We start from the raw sequence: 20,057 nt of genomic DNA on the forward strand, positions 1-20,057 counted from the left end.
GATTTTCAGAAGACAAAACTATCAAGTTTACAACTTTAACTCAGCCATGAAAAAAAGGAACTCCCCATCCCGGCCCCTGCGAAAGTGGATGCCCAGCGGAGCTGTTTCGAAACCACCACTACAACTGCTGAGGGGATGCAATGCTTTTAAGGCCAAAGCCTTAGGTGTCTAGGTTGGCGGTGCCCTTGGCGGTGACCTTGGCGAAGCTGCGCCTTGACGAAAAATGGCCGTCGCCGCAAGAAAAACTCGGGTTGACGTCACATTTCTCAGGGAGGTTCCTGTAAACAAAGTAAATTAGTGGCTTTGAAAAGAAAATTTGGTACTATCGCGCTCAGTATGAGCTACACCGCGGGAGTGCGTGGCCAAGCGCACTGTAAGGTTGTACAGTGGCGCCGATCAGGACATGTTTCAGAGTTATCAGGGGAAGTTTTGGCTGTTCCTGCGAGTGCACATCGCCTCCACTTTCTTGCTTTCACTCTCGCTTCGCTTCGCGCTGTGGTGATACGAGCTTCAAAAATGATAACTGCCGCCGTGGCTTGAGGCCCAAACTCCGTGCTCGACAAGTCGAGCTTCACAGGGCAGGTGATGTCTAGCCTGGCTCTCCAATAAAGCAAGGCTAGGGTGAAAGCAAGCAAGTGGAGGCGATGCGCACTCGCAGGAACAGCCAAAGCCCACGGAACAGCCAAAGGCGGGAACAGCCAAAGATACACGGCAAAGGTGACAATTCACAGTAGATACAAAAATGACTTTTTTGTGCAGTAACGTTTCACTGTGTAAATAAAAAGAAAATGATTTTTCCATAGGGACAAAGGCATCTCAAGGACTCACTGAAGTACGTCACGCCCTGACAGATTGGAAAATGTACAACAGTAAAGGGGGATGGGGAAAGTATTGGTAGCAAATCTTCATAAAGTTTTCTTGACACTGTGTAGTAGAAAACCGAACCAAGAAGAAATGCACAGAGAAATTCGCTTCATACACAAAACCTCACAAACAAGGTTGTTCGGAATATTGGGATGAAACCACCTGGTTGCGTAAATCATTGACTAAGTTAACTTGTATGAATGACCGCAGTATTGGGTGTGAAACATCTAAAAAAAAGAAGAAACGACAAACAATCTGTATACAAATAGATATACCAGGCCATGTCCGCCAGCACATATGGGTCCAAAGATATTATCTGGTCTCGTAGGCTCATAGGTAGAAGACCATACAAACGTAGCGAATATTCTATGAAAACGTCGAATATAAGTGCGGGCACAATCAAGTACGTAAAATACTTCTGTAGCCAGGAACAAGTTACAAGCCGCTGCCCTACCAAATATTGAAAGGCGGTGTGGCGTAAAGGTATTCGCATGATGTTGAAGTGCCGGTACACGTTCCCACCAGGAAGGAAAGAGTGGAGAAGGAAATGCAGGGAGGTTAACCAGTTCAGCACAACCGGTTTGCTACCCTACACATGGGAGCGGGATGAGTGGGAATGAAAGATGGGGAGGAGAGAGAGAGAGAGAACTTTCCCACCATAAATGTGCACTAAGCTTATATGCATCAAAAGGTCCATTGCGTACGTCGCCATAAACCAAACCAAAAGCCCGAGCTTGTTAACCAATTTATCTGGGCCCTGGAAGCCATACCATATTTTTCAGTCATTGATAGAACTTTGTCTACAATGGGTTTGTCTGAGCAGAAAATGGCAGGATCGTTTGCGTAAGCCAGTACATTAAGTTCGTTTTCCAAAATGTTAAAACCATGAATGTCACCACACTTTCGAATGCTTATACACAATGGCTCTAAATAAAGGGCAAATAGAAGTGGCTGATAACGGACAACCCTGTTTTACAAAGGAAAGAATAGACAACGGCTTGAACAGATTATCATTAACAATAATACTCGTAGAACAGATAGTGTAGCAGATGTAAACACCTTTGTAAACAACGGACCCAACATTAACGCATTCTAAATGTTTGAAAAAGTTACGCATGATTCTCTAGGTCAAATGCTTTCGCTAAGTCTATGTGAAGCAATGCACAGTGGTCCACAAGTGGGATGAACAAAACTGAAGAGCTGTTGGCACTATATGTAAGTTTGTTTGTATGGAACGGCCTTTTAATCTGCAAGTCTGCTGAGGTCCAGTAACTAATGATATTGCATACTGGAGTCGATTAGATAAGGCTTTCGCATAAATTTTGTAGTCTACATTTGTTAGTGTAATGGGTCTATAGCATTCTACTGATCGCAATTTTCTTTGTCACTACTTTTAGGGATCAAGGTAATACGACTTTTTTAAATGATCGTAGTAGGCAATCTTCATCGAAACAAGCAGTAAATATAATAACGAAAACAGGGCTTACTATACACTTAAATACTTTATAAAATTCTCCGGAGATCCTATCAGGACCAGGTGTTTACATTCTCTACAGTTGACATTTGCAGTTGTACCGATAAGAACAATGGGAACTGCAACACCATGCTGCCCAGATGAACTGTATATGTCTGCATTGCATTACGCGCGTCATACAATGCATTCCGAGCCGTCACCATAGGTAGGCCGCGGGTGCAGCGCACGACAGAAGAGGCGGCCCCAAGGTATATATACCTGGTAGCGAAGCTTCCATATAAGGCCATACGTTCAAAACATGGCGGCTCATCGGCGGTTTATGGGGCTTAGTGCCATTTGTGCGAGGAGGGAACACTTCAGGAGGAAGAAAAAATGTGACGTCTTATCCGTTCAGAACAGAAGTGACGTCATTTTGTTCTCAAAGGCCTGCCATTCGAGCTGCATATTCAAATGCCCCGCCATTCGAATTGATGGGCGTTCCGAGCTTTCAGCGTGGAAAGCGATGCTGGAAAAGGTCAGCCGTACGGGTGTCGAAATCGCATCGCTGCGCAGAATATATTTTCTTTGAAGGCCGACGCGCGCTTTGGTATTGAGTGTGTAGAGTGCTCGTTCTTTCGTCGGATGTCAAGCGGCACTAGTTCGTCGGTCAGCGCTGTCGCACGAACACAACTAAAGTAAACAAGTATCTGGCGGTCGCAACTGACTACGTTTTACTGCACAGGTTAAGAAACATTGTTTATGGTGAGGCGAGTAAATTAACAAGAATAAAAGCCTCGGCCCGCACCATATAAATATAGCAGGCAAATGCCAATTACAAAATAAATGAAGAAGGACTAGCCAAATGGAATTTAGAGAAAAAAGGAAAAAAAATTAACAGTGATACTACCCGCGTCATCGAATTCAGACAAACTTCGACAAAGACAGCATTAACACGACAGCATTAACGGCGGCGTTAATGCCCGCCGCTATCAAGGTCTCATCAAGGTAGTATATGGTCCTGTAAAAGAAAAGAAATCAGTCGTATAGTTAAGAGGTTACCTTTACTGGCAACAGCCCATTAATAAACCAGCGGCCTTGATTCAAGGTTATGCCTCTGTTACAGCGCGAAGAATCCACTGTCAAAACCCATGTGAATACATATAACAAAGATGAGCAGGCAAAACTTCCCCTGAGAAAGACTGAAGCGAATGTTTACAAAATATGTTTCAGGCTGCTCATAAAAACCTAATGAAAGCACATCCCCAATTATGTGCACAGCATATTCGCTGAATAAAATTAGCTATTCTTTTCTTCAAGTCATTTAGATTCCTTGCTCCTACGCGGAAAAAAAAGGGAGTAAATCTTCCCAAACAATGCGACGGGAAATTCTGCAATAGCGAAACGCTCAGTTACATCTTCGGCACAGATCATCGCATCCTCGGCTGATACTATTTTCGACCGTACAAGCGCAAACATGAACAGCTACCTTATTTTACTGGGGAATTTCGCTGCGACTTAAGTTAGGATTATGTAAGCCTTTCGATCACTCGCGTAAACAGCACACGTTTGGCGATCACTGATGCAAAGCATACTTTTCGTTTTCGCTCACCGTTAGGTACACACGCATGTTCACCATTCGCGTCTACACTTTTACCAACAAGCACGCGCAACGAAAGTTTGCAGAAATTATAAGAACGCAAGAACTTACCGCTGCTGCCTCCGCATTTCTCGGGATGTTCGGAGGTACTTTCGACGCCAAGCAAAGATGTCTCTTTCGAGCAATGCGGAATTCCTTTTTCTCTTTCGGAAGACGAACCCCAAGTCGTTCAGCATTCGTTGCATCGTGCGAGTGCTGATCGTCGGCATGTCCATGTCAGGGTCGCTGATCACCTCGTTGCGTAGCTTCTCGGACGTAGGCAGTTCATTGCGCATGAAATAGCTGTGCACTTTGCGCCGCAATGCTGCCACCGCAAACGTGTCGTAACGCAGCAGCCTCGTCTTGGCGGTCATGCGCTTCCCGGCTTCGCCCGAGAAATCCAGTTTCTTACGCTTTGGAGAGGAGAGTGGGGCCCGCAGAGCTTCAGCCTTGATTCGAGTTAGCGTTCGCATACTCACTCCGGTGAGCTCGGCGACAGTCCGGCACACAGAATTCGTCGACCAGCTCGGGCTGACGGCGCCTTACTCCAGCGTAGACATTGCAGATAACCTGCTTGGTTTGTTTGGAGACCCACTTCTTGTCACATTTAGAGTATAGCCTCCTCGCAGAACGAAAAGGAGAGTTTGCGGCCACACACGGTACCGCCAGCACCGGGAACGCCAAGTTTACTGCGAGAGCAAGCAGCAGGTGTGCGGAAAACGTGGTGCCGTCCAAAAAAAAAAAAAAAAAGAAAAAAAATTAAGGCACACGATAACTTTTTTTTTCATGAAGAGCTTCCAATACTTGTTCTATATTTATAATTAAGAAAGTTTTACTTATTCGGGCCAAGTAACTCTTGGAATCAGAAAATAAAATAGGTACTATTTCCTGGCGCGCGCGCATGTAGGCGGTTCTGCTCTGGAGCTTCCACAGTGCTGTCATATATATATATATATATATATATATATATATATATATATATATATATATATATATATACAGACTCCAACGTCCGTGGTTGGATTTCTGCTGGAGGCGCAGTGCTTTCTCCTGTCCTTTTGAAGCCGATACGTGAAAAATATCCTTCGCATTTGCACTGTGCTTCTCTGTGAGTTACTGTCGGGAGTAATTGCGCAGGTGGGAGTGGCTATAGCTGCACCATTTTCTGTATCCAGAAGGTGACAGAGAAATTATTGTACTGTGTAGGTCAGTTATAGGTATTTATTTTCTGTTTTTGCCATTTAAAAACAGATACTTGCCGTGAAACAAGTGCTGGTCATGGTGATCTCGCGAAGAAGTGAAAACAAAGAAATGTAGAGAAAAAACGAGAGAGAGAGAGTGATAGACGCACGCACGCACGCACGCGCACGCAAGAACGTGCAATGTGTACTATAAACATGTTATTTTATTGGATGAACTTGTGCCCACAAAAGCAAGTTAGACTCAAAGCACAGCGATAGCGGCGAACACGGTCGGCGATCGTCAAAATCTGATCTGCAGATCCAGCGCGTCGGTTTTTACACATGAATCACTCCCAGAAAGTACTGCACAATTCGCGTCGACACAAGCTTCGGTGTCAACAGACAACGGATAGAACCATCTATACCATTCGAGTAAGTTCGAATAATGCAGGCGTGTGTTGCACTGAGCGATAACTTAAAGTTATTAGTGGGTGAAATGCAGTCAGACCAGAAGAGGATAAATGAGTATACGTGACAATACACCACTAGCGTCGGGCTCGTTGCATGTGAGAAGTCTTGCAGCGGCGAGGGGCACTGCTGAAGATAACAGAGCAGCAGAATACATCTGAACTGGAAATCATCCTGCACATCCGCGTAATACCGTCGCCGATGCCCCACGCCCCTATACAAGGCAAATGACAGGCCGTGCGCTTGATGTCTGCGCGATGTTATAACAAAATTGAAGGAGCGTATGCATGTACACGTTATGCAGACACACACCATCTGTATAACACGCAATCGAGCGCTTCGCCTGGCGTCATAACAAACAAGTTCCATTCGGTGCCTCGCACGAGAATTGTCTGAACGCCAACGGCTACAGCGAGTCTGGCCCCGCTCACAGCTCTCTATAGGTAACGACCTCACGTAGTCTCGCCAGTTTTGTAATGCTCGCTCGTTCCAGACGGGTTAACGAGCGGCGAAGATGAAAATAAAGATGGCTCTGATAAAAATAAAAGGACGCATTGAGCAAGCGCCTTCCTCATTGCGCCTTTCTCATAGTCAAAGGTGACATCAACGTACGACAGCCTTGTTGGCAGCATTCACCGAGTCCGCGGTGTATCCGAGGTGTCTCGTCCCCTAAAAGGCATATATAGCCAAGCGTGTGCGTGCAGGGAGACCGCAGAGTTGGCGTTGAGATCGCTGAGACAGGATCGCATTCACCGGACGATAGTCTTACCAGTACCCTTAGTATATACAAGGATTGACAAGGGAACAGCTCCGCCTCCAGACATGAAGTTCTTGGTGTTGGTCGCCGTTTTCGGCTTTATTTGCCTGGCTGTCACCAGGGCTGCAGAAGATACCAGGTGAGTTTTCTGCTTCTGTTTATATCTGCGTCGACACTTTTCATTTTGTTAGGTATTCTCAGACTCTTTTTTTCTCTGAAGCTTAAACCTACGGCAGTAGATGCTTGTTTAAATTGTTTGAATAAAAGAATGGATGCCCTCTTCATGCAGAAATTGCAATAGTGGCTTAGAAAACATGTCTTCCATATGCCAACGCATTTATCTGACTATGATTGCTTCGTAGCTTTATAGCTCTAGGAGTATTTCTCCCGAGTATCCATCGTTCCTGGACAAAGCCTCAACAGGTGATAAATTTGTAGGAGTTGGAGCAGCACACTTTGGACAGGTAACTGGGTCTTCAATTGTAGAACACCATGCCCAGGTGAGTCTTAAGCGAAATAAAACCGAGAAGTGGCATTGGGAGAGAGCAATGAAAGCAAAGGTGAAAGCCATCTATGAGCGAAAGACGTGCTGATTTCCTGATCCACTCTGTAAGTTGTTACTCAAGAAGCCATTAGAAAATTATAAAAAGGCCATAGGTATAAATAGAAAGGGGCCTCTTGATGCCCGATCATTCACTCGCCCGCAGATAGGCATTTAATAACTCGCTCAGTTTTCTGTCGTTCCAAGACTCCACTAAATTAGTCAGTACGCCAGTTGGGACTTTGTTCATTTTTCTTCTATAGCTCTTGATGAACATGACATTATACTAGACTTGGTGATGTAGTCTCACCTGTGTAATTTTTCTGCAACTTCACTGCTACAACTTTACTACAGCTTTAGGAGCGTGAAAATATTTCAGCGTTCATTTCCCTTCGCTGAATTCCTAATTTCCCACATTTTTTTCTGCCTGAATGTTGTTGCCAAAAGACTCTTTTTTATTTTACAGAAGGCTTCGTAGAATCATGACCGTGTTACTACCGCCTAATCTTTTTTTGTTCAAATGTGATTTTTAATTCACCTAAGTCAGAAAGTGTTGTTCCACCTGTTTATGTGCATTTTATAAGAAGCTGGCATAAAACGTGCATAAGAAATCGTGATGTTTAGGTATCCAGTTGTAATGATTCGCTTAGTGCGCTTATCGAAATAGCGAAACTGCGTAGTAGAAGTCCTAAGACTAGTACCACTCTTCAGATATCCGTCCTCCAAGTCTGTGACTAGTACCACTCTTCAGATGGTTCTTCCAAGTCTGATAAGGGGTACATTGCCATTGCAAATAATATCGCCTCAAACTGGTTGAGTTTAGCTTCTGAGAAATGGTCAAAAGGAATGACAAAAAATACTGGAGCACATTTCAACCCTTTCAAGCGGCAATTATTTCTGTTGAATAAAATCTTACTTTCACCTCATTTCTACCATCTTGAGAATAATAAAAAAGTGTAGAGCTGCAGAATGGAATAATCATTTTAAACTTTTTAGCGAGATTTGTCAAGTTTACAGAATGAGGACTTCATGTGAAAACTCGCTGCGGGAACATCAACTATTCTGATGTCTAGCGGGCTTGAAACGCACCTATTCAGCCACTTGAAAATTATGCCTGGTGCAATACTTCGTGAAAAGCAATGAATGAAGTGAACCCACTACATCCAACGACATACTCACATCCAGCAGAAATACCAAGCCTTCTTGACGCACTTTGGCCATCCCTGGGCCTTGCGCCAATGAACATAACCATGAAGAATGCCAAGCTGTCTACCTTCCCACTCATTTCACCAAAATATTTTGCAACCGTAATTTGTGGTTCGTATCAAGAAAATACAAGAAATAAAATAAATGAACTTTCTTGCCGAGGCGGGATTCGAGCCCACGTACCCCTGGTCCCAAGGCGAGCGTCGTAACCAGTAGGCTATTCAGCCACTTTTTAGATGCGAAGCAGCTTATGGTCGGGGCTATGTCACTCCCTCCCACCGCCGTGCGGCGTCCACACCCCTACTACGCATGTACGCCAAGCTCCGGCTTCCGGAAGCAGGAAGCCGGCTTCCGCTTCTGTTTCCGGTTCCGCTTCCGGTTCCACTTCCGGTTCCACTTACGGTTCTGGAAGCCAGCTAACGGTTTCCGGAGAACGCTTCCGGCGTTTTGCCCGAATGATCCCCCGGTGCTTCGCCCACTCATCATCATTCACTTCGTGGATATGCGGTGTTGAGAAGAGGGCTCGAGCCGCTGCCACGAAACAGCAGCGGCGACAGGCCGATCCCGAACTTCGGGCTCGCGAAGCCGAAAGGAAACGTCAACGCCGCCGAGAAGCTGCTACTGATGCAACGAGGGCTCGCGTAATGGGAACTTGAGTCGACCCCATGGCTGCTTCGCATACTACTTAGGAACCGGTTCCCCAACGGGAAGATGGTGTAATTTTTGTTCTTTATTATAGGCTATTCAGCCACGCTTGCAGAACATGCATTTATTCGAACCATATGATTGCGTTCGAACGTCGTCGTCTTCGCACGCTCGTCCTCTGCTAGGTGAAGAAGAGGTTTTGCGCGCTATGCTCAGGAGAGAGATAAAGAAAATGAGAGTGAGAGAGAGAGAGAGAGAGAGAGACGCATTCACGGAGCGGGTCTGCTGGAACGCGTTGTTGGCATTGCATCGCGGAGTTAGGGTTGCAAGCTGCAACGCGCAGTGACGGCCGTAAGTCCGAGGCGCGCGAAAAGAAATGATCATCATTATGAGTAATAAGATGGAAAGGTCGCGCACACTTCCGGAAAATGCTGGGCTACGATCGCCCAGCTTCGCTGTTTCAAGCGTTGCGTGGCCGAGTGCAAGATTAAGCATTTTTTGACCAGTCTAATCAAATTTACACCGCAAACAACTATCTTCGTGCGACGCTCTAGTAGCACACTTTTGAAGCGAAAGCTTCATTACGCTACCTCGGGCAGCCATCGGCGACTCAACAGTTTTCACATTGAGAGCTAGAGGTCAAACCACAAGAGAGCATTAAGGCGCGTTTATAGTCCCCATCGGCACGCGGGCGAGCGTCATCAGACGCCGGGCGCGTCGGAGCGCATTGGCCGCGCGTCCGGTTACATTGGTGGCGCCAGTGCGTCGAACCATCGGTCGAACTATAGCCGCTGTTGTTCTCGCCAACGTGACATAATGTGTGCGCGCGTTCACGCTACGTCGGACTATATTTAGGCCTTTACGGAGCACTGAAAGGAGACATTGCTGCCGTTGCCCAAGTAGAGTTGAGCCGGCTGCGAGTTGCAACCAAGTCTCACTACTTTACTGAGCACCGAAGTGTCTTCCTAGGCATAAAAATGATGGATAAACACTGTATTTATTGCAAACATGTCTGTATGTCATATAAAAACTACACCTCGGCCAGAGCTCGACAATGGGCCTAGCCAGGGCAGTGAAGCTTTCGTTATCAACCAGGGTAACCAAAGCTAAACCACACCAATTTTTCTACCACTACGGACACAACGCTGAACTTGCATCTGGTGACGTGCTGTTCCTTTGTTGCGGGGATGTCATTGCCGTGATAGGCCAGATAATCGAAAGCTGCTAATTTGCTCACTCCTTAACTGATCGGATTTGCAGTTGCGAACTACATCACATGTATGCATCACACGGTTTAAGAAATCATCATTTCCTTTACCAAACGGATTCCACACAAGCGGCATACCTCACTTTCTTCAAAAATGAAAATATATGGTAAATTTCATTTTTTTATTTTTTAAGTTTTATTAGCAGTGGACGCCGGTGAACGGGCAGCAGTCACAAGCGTTCGGCCTAGGACAGCAACCACGAGCTCATGCCGGTGGTGATGCTGCTGAGGCGCAGGCTACTCTTCACCATTACAATAGCCCTCCGCAGAAAAAGGCGCCATCCTGGCGGCTTAAGGCGAATGCACTACTATTGGGTCGTAGCACGGCTTAATGCGACAGACGTGGACAAGTTCGCGGCCGCGATGGCGTCGGTCTGTCGATGGCGTGAGGGGCTCCACCAGGTAATTGCGGAGGGCGTTTGCTCCTGAAAGCGGAAGAGTCCGAGGTATTAGCGCGACAGCGTTAAGGGCTCTGTGTCGCAGAAAATCCGGCGTCGGTGTCGGTGTAGGCGTGCCGGCGTCGGAGGCGGAGAAAATCATTGCGAGCCACCCCGACCGTGCAGGCCCTCCGCGTGGCGCAAAACTTTAGTGAACAAAATTGAATTTCTCAAAGTAAAATCCATCAGAAAAATCGTAAAGTACGCCTTAACCACAAACTACAGACATGATAGCGTCAGATTGTAATTCGGATGTACGAGAAAACATAATTCTGTTACAAGAAAACTAAAACAGAAACCCCCTTTTCAGCATTTTCACCATAAGAACAGCGGCGCGCTGATGCGAAGGTCGACAAAAAAAATTGTCGCAGTTTCACCCGAAAGGCGAAGCATCAGTTGCGATAGCAAAATTAGTAGAGAGCTATACGGAGTAAGGATAGTAGTTTTATCAGCTGTATAAACTTGGACATGCAGCAGCACCAGTAACGCGCAGAACTGTTGTCGACGCCGTCGGCGTTTTGCCCGCGTTCGCACCGAACGTGCGCGGCGTTGGTGACTGTTGCTGGTGCCTCTGGGGCCGGCTCGGAGGTTTTCGACGAGATCAGAATGGGACACTCGTCGAGCAGCGTCGGAAATCTTACCCACCTTCTCGCCTCGCAACGTTTTAAGGGCGAAGCTCCTTAGGGTGTGGGTCTGTCCCTCCTCTGTAGTATGTAGTAGTAGTAGTCGTCGTCGTCGTAGTAGTAGGTAGCCACGTCTACTTTTATGAGAAAAAAATTCCGAAAGCTGTGTCCGTAGCGCGGAATCGAACCAGGGACCCCTCGCTTCCGAACGCGCGGCGCTAACCACTACGCCACGAAGCGCACATGGACACACGCACCACGATGACAATAAATACCCAACATTAACGAAAGACTGCGCGTTTCTAACGCGGTTGTGCTAGCGCGTTACGGCCCGTGTAAGAAGCTGGTGTAAGACGCTGTGGCCTCTCCGCCTTACCCCCGTATTCATAAACGCTCCTCGACTTGAACTTGACTTGCCACCGCCTTGGGCAGCGCGTTCGAAACACGTTGAAGGCGGTGGCAAGTCAAGTTCAAGTCGAGGACCGTTTATGAATACGGGGGTTATACTCTCTCAGCAGTCATGTGATGGCGTCGGCAAACGCGGTGCACATTCCGGCATGTGTAAACGGCTGCGTAAGACGCTGTGGCCTCTCCCCCTTACTAGAGAGTACTGCACGTTTCTAACGCGTTTGTGCTAGCGTCCCCTTAAGCGGGAGATGGTGCAATTATAATGAAGGACGCTGTTATAAAATAGGAATGACGTCACATATGGCGCGTATCATTGGTGGAAGTCAATCGTTCGATTTAGTGCGGCGAGACTGGGCGAATTACACGGAAGATTCACGGTTTACCGATGATTCCCTCCGGAGCTTCGCCCACACATCATCATTCACCCCGTGGATATGCGGTGTTTCTTTTTATTGCGATAGCAATTATATGGACACTCAATCCAACCTAATTTTATTCTTCTGTAAATTTCTTTCTCATGATCAGGGTCCCCTGTGAGTAATTGACCTAGATAAACATATTCCTTTACAGATTCTAGAGGCTGACTGGCGATCCTGAATTCTTGTTCGCTTGCCAGGCTATTGAACATTATCTTTGTCTTCTGCATATTCATCTTCAACCAAATTCTTGCACTTTCTCGATGAAGGTCCTCAATCATTTGTTGTAATTCCTCTCCATTGTTGTTCAATAGGACAATGTCATCTGCAAACCGAAGGTTGTTGAGATATTCGCCATCGATCCTCACTCCTAATTCTTCCCAGTCTAAGAGCTTGAATACTTCTTCTAAGCATGCAGTGAATAGCATTGGAGAGATTGTGTCTCCTTGCCTGACCCCTTTCTTGATAGGTATCTTTCTACTTTTCTTGTGGAGAACCAAGGTAGCTGTGGAATCCTTGTAGATATTTGTCAAGATATTCACGTATGCCTCCTCCACTCCTTGATTAAAGCAATGCCTCTATGACTGCTGATATCTCTACTGAATCGAATGCCTTTTCATAATCTATGAAAGCCTATAGAGAGGTTGATTGTACTCCGCAGATTTCTCGATTACCTGATTGATGGCATGGATTTGGTCCATCGTAGAATATCCCTTCCTGAAGCCAGCCTATTCTCTTGGTTGACTGAAGTCACTCAAAATGGACACTCAAAAGCAGATTTGTGCCGTCGGCGTCGCCGTCGCCGTCGCCGTGAGGTTCCGTATGACGTCAATGGAGATGAAACCGTCGCCGCGCGCCGAACGCTGTATGTGCGAGTGAAAGGGCGCGAGGGACGCGCGCTTTCACGGGGAGTGAACGCACGGCGGTGAACAAACGCGCGTTCTGCTCTGTGATCCCTTAAGCGCTGCAATAGTAGGCGTCTCTTTCCTCCTCTACAATCACCATACATGTAGAGCAAACGTGCTTTCTTCCCACGCGCGACAGGCCGTGGGGGAGGGGGGGGGAAGGGAGGCGACGTTTAGCTGCGGCACCAAGTGCCTATTTATATCAGAGGCTCCGGCAACAGTCACCAACGCCGCACACATTTTGAGCGAACGCGGGCAAAACGCCGACTGCGTCGTCAACAGTTCTGCGTGTTGCCGGTGCTGCTGCATGTCCAAGTTTATACAGCTGATAAAGCTGCTATCATTACTCCGTATAGCTCTCTTCAAATTTGCTATCGCAATTGATGCTTCACCTTTCAGGTGAAACTGCGACAACTTTTTTATATAAATACGCATTTGGTGGCGCAGCTGAACGTCACCTCCCCTCCCTCTCCCGTCCCCCCACGGCCTTTCGCGCGACGGAAGAAGTCGCGTTTGCGCTCTCTCTCTCTCTCTCTCTCTCTCTCTCTCTCTCTATATATATATATATATATATATATATATATATATATATATATGGTGATTGTAAAGGAGGAAAGAGACGCTTAATTCTGCAGCCCTTCAGAGAGCACGGCGCAGAACGCGCGTTTGCTCTGCTCTGCGACGTGCCTTCGCTCTCCGTGAAAGCGCGCGTCCCTCGCGCCCTTTCACTCGCACATACAGCGTCCGGAGCGCGGCGGCGATTCAATCGCCGTTGACGTCATACGGAATCTCACGACAACGGGGACGACGACGACGACGGCAGAAATCCGCTTCGGAGTGTCCATATAACTGCTATCGCAATAAAAGAAAGCTGCAGTTACCGACGAGCCTGAAAAGCATTCAGGGATCTTTGAATGCTATCGCGTTCCACTCTTAAAGGCGAAGCTGAAGCGTCCTCCAATTTTTTGCAACAAGTGTTGCGGAGCGGCCGGGTGAGGAAGTGGGTACCCGAATACAGAGCAAGGAGCCAGGGGAACAAGTTGGTGCAGGACGGTCAGCAGGTTGACGGGATCTCTGCTGCCACTGGTCCTCGGTGGAAAAAGAGCTGGCAAGCTGGCGGCATTCCTCGGCATGTTGAGCAGCTTTAGACAGCGGAGTACTTTCGAACGTATCAGGCTTATATTAAATAATTGTATCGAACGTATTAGATGGTTCTTGCCTGTATAGGAGAAAGTACGGGGAAAATCGGGTAGTTGCTTGGGCCACAGTATTGTGCGCATACCTCACGAAAGGGAGAACTTGGAGCCAATTGGAATGATCTGAGGCGACGTACATTTAAACCATATCACCAAGGCTACGGTTGAAGCGCTCTGTCATGCCGTTAGTTTGTGGACGTTACGCTGTACTTGTGCAGTGGACGATGTGGCATTCGCCGAGGAGTGCCTTCAAAGCATCGGAAAGAAAGGCGCGCCCTGTATCGCTCAGAAATTCGCGAGGGGCACCGTGGCGCCAAACGAAATGGCGTAACAGAAACGATGCAACGTCGTGGTCGATGGCATTCGGCATAGCGGCTGTTTCAGCATAGCGGGTCATGTGATCAACTACAACAATATTCCATCGGTTCCCTGTTGGAGTGGATGGTAGCGTTCCGTGCATGTCAATACCAATACGATCAAAGGGTCGACTAGGGCAGGGAAGTGGTTCTGACGGGAAGAATTGTCCGGGAGGTAATTTTCAGCGTTGGCACGGAGCACAGGAGCGAATGAACTTTCGCACGTAGTTGTACATGCCGCGTCAATAAAATCGGAGGCGTAGTCGAGTGTAGGTCTTGTGGATGCCGGCATGCGCGCACTGTGGGTCTGCGTGGAAAGCGTCGCATATAAAGTCACGGAGATGGTGGGGTATCACAAAGAAGCCATTTGTGACCATCAGAAAGATAGTTACGACGATAGGGAAGGCCATCGCGATTGCAGAAGTGGGTAGCCTGGCGTCGAAGAGCGCGAGATGGTGAAGTGGTGGATGGATCAGAAAGGAAGAGGTGGATGATCACTGATCCAGGGATCCTTGCGTTGCTCCGATGACATGTTGCGCAGAGCATTTGATGTAAAGGTGGGCTCAACGGCAGACATGAAAGCTCTGTCAGCTGAGACCGGTGAGTGAGAAAGGGCGTCAGCGTCCGTGTGTTTGCGGCCGGAACGGTAAAGAACGCGGATGTCGTACTCCTGTAGCTTAAGGACCCAGCGCGTAAGTCGGCCAGATGTGTCCTTAAGGGTGGACAGCCAACAAAGGGCATGGTCGTCAGGGAGGACGTCGAAAGGGTGCCCATAGAAATTAGGGCAAAATTTTCCGAGGGCCCAAATACTGCTGTCTAAACAGGTATTTATTACAAATACCTACAGTGCCCGAGTTGAGCATTATCGTAGGGGGTTAATTACAAACATAAGGTAAGAAATAGAACGCCGCAGAAAACAGCCTCAAATCAGTCATGTAGTTCGAAAAATCCAATCAGCGTGATTAAAGAGGAAGACAACACATCCAATACCAAGCATAAGATTTGTTAACCAATGCATCAAACAGTACACTGGAAGTAATATTTTAAATCAGATTCACGTAAAGTGCTGCATGGCACATGAAAAATTGGGTAGAAGGTTTTCGAGGGAACCGATCGTCAGTCAGTCACATCGGAACGCCCTTAAATTTTTTCTACAGGCGGACGTGGCGTCAGTGCTGCTCTGATTTGGTTTCGCAATTTCAACGTGTGTACTAAAGGGAATAATTAGAAAGTTAAGTTATTTAGTGTACCTTGTTATTTTACACCTGGACATTGCGATTTCTCCTGCACGTAATAGCCATTCTTTAGGCAATCCACATCAACAGGCCGAATTGCGGTATATGCTCCCATGCGATGTTTAGCACATCGTTCATGTCCGTACATGCTGCAGTGGATTAGTGGCACCCACCGTGGTTGCTCAGTGGCTATGCTGTTGGGCTGCTCAGCATGAGGTCGCGGGATTGAATCCCGGCAGCGGCGCCCGCATTTCGATGGGGGCGAAATGCAAAAACACCCGTGTACTTTGATTTAGGTGCACGTAAAGAACCCCATGTGGTATAATTGTTCCGGAATCCCCCACTACGGCGTGCCTCATCATCAGATCGTGATTTTAGCACGTAAAACCCCATAATTTTGGGGGGTTTAGTGGCTACGGGGCTGACGGGGAAAAGCTTGGAATGCCCTGTGGCGCAACCAGGTAGGAAAAAAAGAATTTGGTTGCTGAGTAGTACAAATTCGACGATGGGTCAAAGGGTGACGCGAGTATCGTTTAGTTTGCGCGTTTTTTCAAGTTTTCAGCATAGTACTTGTAACGTCCACATGATCTTGTGCGCTTTGACCAACGAGAGCACTTTGGGCAACGCAGTTTCACGGCTCAACTAGCACAGGGCGACACAACAAAAGATCAATGTAATTATGTGCCCTGTCGAAGCCATGTCTTCTTCACGCGAAATTGTGAACTGCCGCCGCGCACAGACATGATTTTATTATAAAAGACACATGCCGAGCATTACGCGTGCATAGCCGAAAAGTATTTGTGCGATTTATTGATTGTGTTGTAGTGGCTAGCTATCATCATTTGACCTTTATTCCCTGACACCATTTATTGCCGATCACTTGATCATTTTGGCTCTTTTAAGAGGAAGCGGTTCGTGCATTATTGATAATCTCGCGCACATGCCCTATAGAACTTACCTGTATGTCTGCGTCATAATATACCCGCTGCACTTTCGAGTTGCAGCGTGCCGAAACAATCCCTTCGATCTCTTGCACGTCGTAAACGTACTTGGCCTCGCAGAGCTTCTTGCCTCTCTGAAGTGTACTTGGCCTGAAGAAGTTTTCCGTGTGGGGCATTTGTCGGAATCCATAACGCAGCACAAGCGAAACCGGCGGCTCTATTGTACGCCTGTGTTTTGCTTGCTTGCTTGCTTGCTTGCCTTCAAAAGTGGCTCGTACCCACTATGGGGGATTGGCCAAGAATCGGGTGATAGAAGAAAAACAATTATCAGAGTCTACTAAGGATCACTCTTGAAAATTTTCGAATGACGAAAGGAATTTATTCATGTAAAATTTACGAATTTAGCAAGGAAATCGTCCTGATTCAATTATGTGCCCCACAACAGCTGCACCAACATCCCTATGACAATGTCCGAGAGAAGAGGCACCAAAAGATAGAATATTGGGTATCGTAATATTTAATCCAGCACTGTTAAATTTTTCTTCTAAAGCATGTTTTCTTAATGAGGAAAAACTGCGGCATGACAGGAAGAAGTGTTCTATTGTTTCGTCTTCACCACAGCATGAGCACAAGGAGGAGGGCGCCAGACCAGATCGATGTAGGTAACAGTTTAATGTAGGAATGCGAAATCTGAATTTGGTAAAGAGGACTTCAAGTTTTCTATTATGGTAGAATGTTCTGTTCGAAGGGAATAGGAGGTGTCGATAATCAGTTAGATTTGTTAATGGCAGGTTCCAGGAGTCTTTCATGATTGCCCGTCTTCTGAACCTAGCCGCGGTTATGTAAGCTGATACAGAAAGAATCGGAAGGATTGGACAATTAAGGGCAGATCTCGCTAAGCTGTCAGCTAATTCATTGATCAGCTCTCGCTAAGCTGTCAGCTAATTCATTGATAACTAATCCATTGTGACCAGGCAACCATACCAATCTAATTAGTTTTAAGTTAGAAGGAATAAGACATTGGAATGTACGCGAAACTTGTGAGCCACTATTTGCAGTGAGAGCTGAACATAATGACAAAGCATCCGTTACGATTACAACTTCCGAGATTGATGATTGCACTTTTCGTAGAGCCAATGTAACCGCCAGAAACTCAGCTAGAAATACTGGTATATAGTCTGGAAGCCTTAAGGAGAACGACCAGTCGAAAGCGGAAGAGAAAATTCCAATTCAAGATTTTTGTTCTGATTGCGAGGCATCTGTCGCTGTGTTTTCGGCAGCAGACGTCCGCCCTTTGTACTACTAGAAACCGAGGGACGCTCAGTAGGGGGCGTCGTTTAGCGGCATTTTTGCAGTACCACCTCGACGCCCATCAATGTGGATGGGCGTCGGCGGCGCGCATTGAAACGGGAATGTTTCCCCTCTTCGCAGTCTCCCCCTGCATGGAAACTGGGAAAGTGGCGAGACTGTTATTCACGCGTTTCGCGACTGCGTCGGTTCTACCTATTCTGTGCCTCCTCTGCCCCTCCCCTCTACAGTTCTATCCACGTCCCCTCTAGATTTGCACGGCAGTAGGAAGGTAAGCGCTGCAGTTTCTGCAGTCATTTTGAGGGTGGTTACGTATATTTACAGCTGTCAAGAGGCTAATGTGGCGGCACCCAGGAAGCTCCAGTGGGCATGGTGCACATGCGACGCGATAGAAAGGTCCAAACGAGTTTATCGCGTTAACTTTACTCTCTGCCACGCTCCTGCCATGTATGCATATGCTCCGCCCCCCCCCCCCCCCCCCCTCCGGATGCGGTGTAATGAAAAAGTACAAGCGCAAAAGTCGAAGGAGAAGGCAAATAAAGGTTCGCTTTGAAAGACGGCTGACTTGAATACTTGCCTGTAGGTGGTGCCCACGAGCATCACAAGCCGTGCGGAGTCAACGAGGAGTTCAAAAAATGCTAGAGCAGAACGAAAGACAATCGGCGTAATTTCAGGAGATAAGACGGCAGCGGTAATGATTTGCGAGCAAACGGGGGTAGCCGATGCCCTAGTTGGCATTAAAAGGAAGAAATAGAACTGGGCAGGTGATGCAATGCAGAGAACCGATAACCGTTGGTCTATTAACCGTTGTCAGAACGGGCGCCACGAGAGGAAAAATGCATTTGAAGAGTACAGAGAATTACGTGATGTGATGAAATTAGGAAATTTGCAGGCATTGGATGGGTTCAACTGAGGCAATGCAGGGGTAATCGGAAATAACTGGCACAGGTATTCGTCCTGCACTGGCCATAACAATACGCTGATGATGAAAATAATTCCACACTGCTCGTAGGCATACATCATCAACAATGTCACCTAAGAGTAAACCTTTAGAGGCCTGCCAATATTGTCGTGTGCAACGTTTAGTGATGTAATGTTTATGTTTGTGCTACACCTCTCACACGCAATGCCGGAATGCTGACAGAATTTCGTGCAACTGCACACTCTGAGACGTTGACGCAGCAATGTCACGTGGACGAGGTCAATGTTCAAACGGCGTTTGTCGAGACGTGTGGCGAGGAGAGGTGTACGCATACAGATGTACGTTTTACGCCATGCGACTCTTTACCGGTTTATAGGTAAGAGAGACACCCCCGCCGAGGCCGCCGCCAAGCCAGCCGACACCGCAGCAGCAGCACCTAAGACGGAAGGAGCCCGTGGTAAGGACGACGTCACGGCATTTGTTTGCTCTCTTTAGACGGCAGGCAGAACCCGCCGTGGTAGCCCAGTGGGCATGGCGTTCAAATGCTGAGCTCTAGGTCGAACCAGGCCCCGGCAACCGCATTACGATGGTGCGGTTACAAGAAAAAAAAATGCTCCAGCAGATAGATTTAGACATCCGCGCATTTATGAACTAGTAAATGTCCCCAATGATACAGAAATGAATTTTGTGTTTATGTGAACAATTTCTTGCGTTGCCACGAAGTTATTTGAAGCTCTAAGGAGTTTCACTTCTAATTGACTGTAATCAATTGTATGTCGAATTCACTGTGTTGAGTAGAAAGAATAAAATAATAATTGCCAGCGAGCAATTGAATTCCAACTGTGCTGTTATCCTAGTTGGCGTTCAAATAGATATGAATACCATAACAAATAAATATAACATATAATATTGGTTCGACGTTCTGGGGCCCATACGGGCCCTTTGTTAGCAATGAGATGTTTTGCATTGTGAACAAGGGTGCAATTGAGATTATATTTTAGTTTATTTTGTGTTCGAACGTTTTAGTTCAATTAGGTTCTTTCCTCACCAGATTGGTTTTCGTTGAACACTGTAGTGAGAACAGAATGTCATAATAACTTTGAACAAATGATCTGTAAGCAGTCAACTTGAAGGCATTAGCATATCCGGTGGTATATAGATGAAGAAGAAAAAAGCAACGACACAAAGCAAGAAAGAGTAACATTGTTTCGCGTATGACCCATTTGCGTTTATTCGCGCCTGCATCAATTTCGCAACTTGCCGTGTTTCTATTAGTGGCTTCCTTCGTAGGC

At 46.9% G+C, this 20,057-nt stretch overlaps 1 protein-coding gene across 1 annotated transcript in view; it reads left to right on the top strand.

Moving 5' to 3' along the window:
* The window catches only part of LOC119453558 (translation initiation factor IF-2-like), a 116,426-nt gene that overhangs the window by 9,391 nt on the left and 86,978 nt on the right, over window positions 1-20,057 (top strand). The window contains exon 3 of the mRNA XM_049667987.1: window positions 19,142-19,222. Within this exon, the coding sequence (XP_049523944.1) occupies window positions 19,142-19,222 (81 nt within the window). The remainder of the gene's footprint in view (window positions 1-19,141; window positions 19,223-20,057) is intronic.

Source organism: Dermacentor silvarum, chromosome 5 (genome assembly GCF_013339745.2).
Source record: "Dermacentor silvarum isolate Dsil-2018 chromosome 5, BIME_Dsil_1.4, whole genome shotgun sequence".
NCBI classification, from domain to species: domain Eukaryota; kingdom Metazoa; phylum Arthropoda; class Arachnida; order Ixodida; family Ixodidae; genus Dermacentor; species Dermacentor silvarum.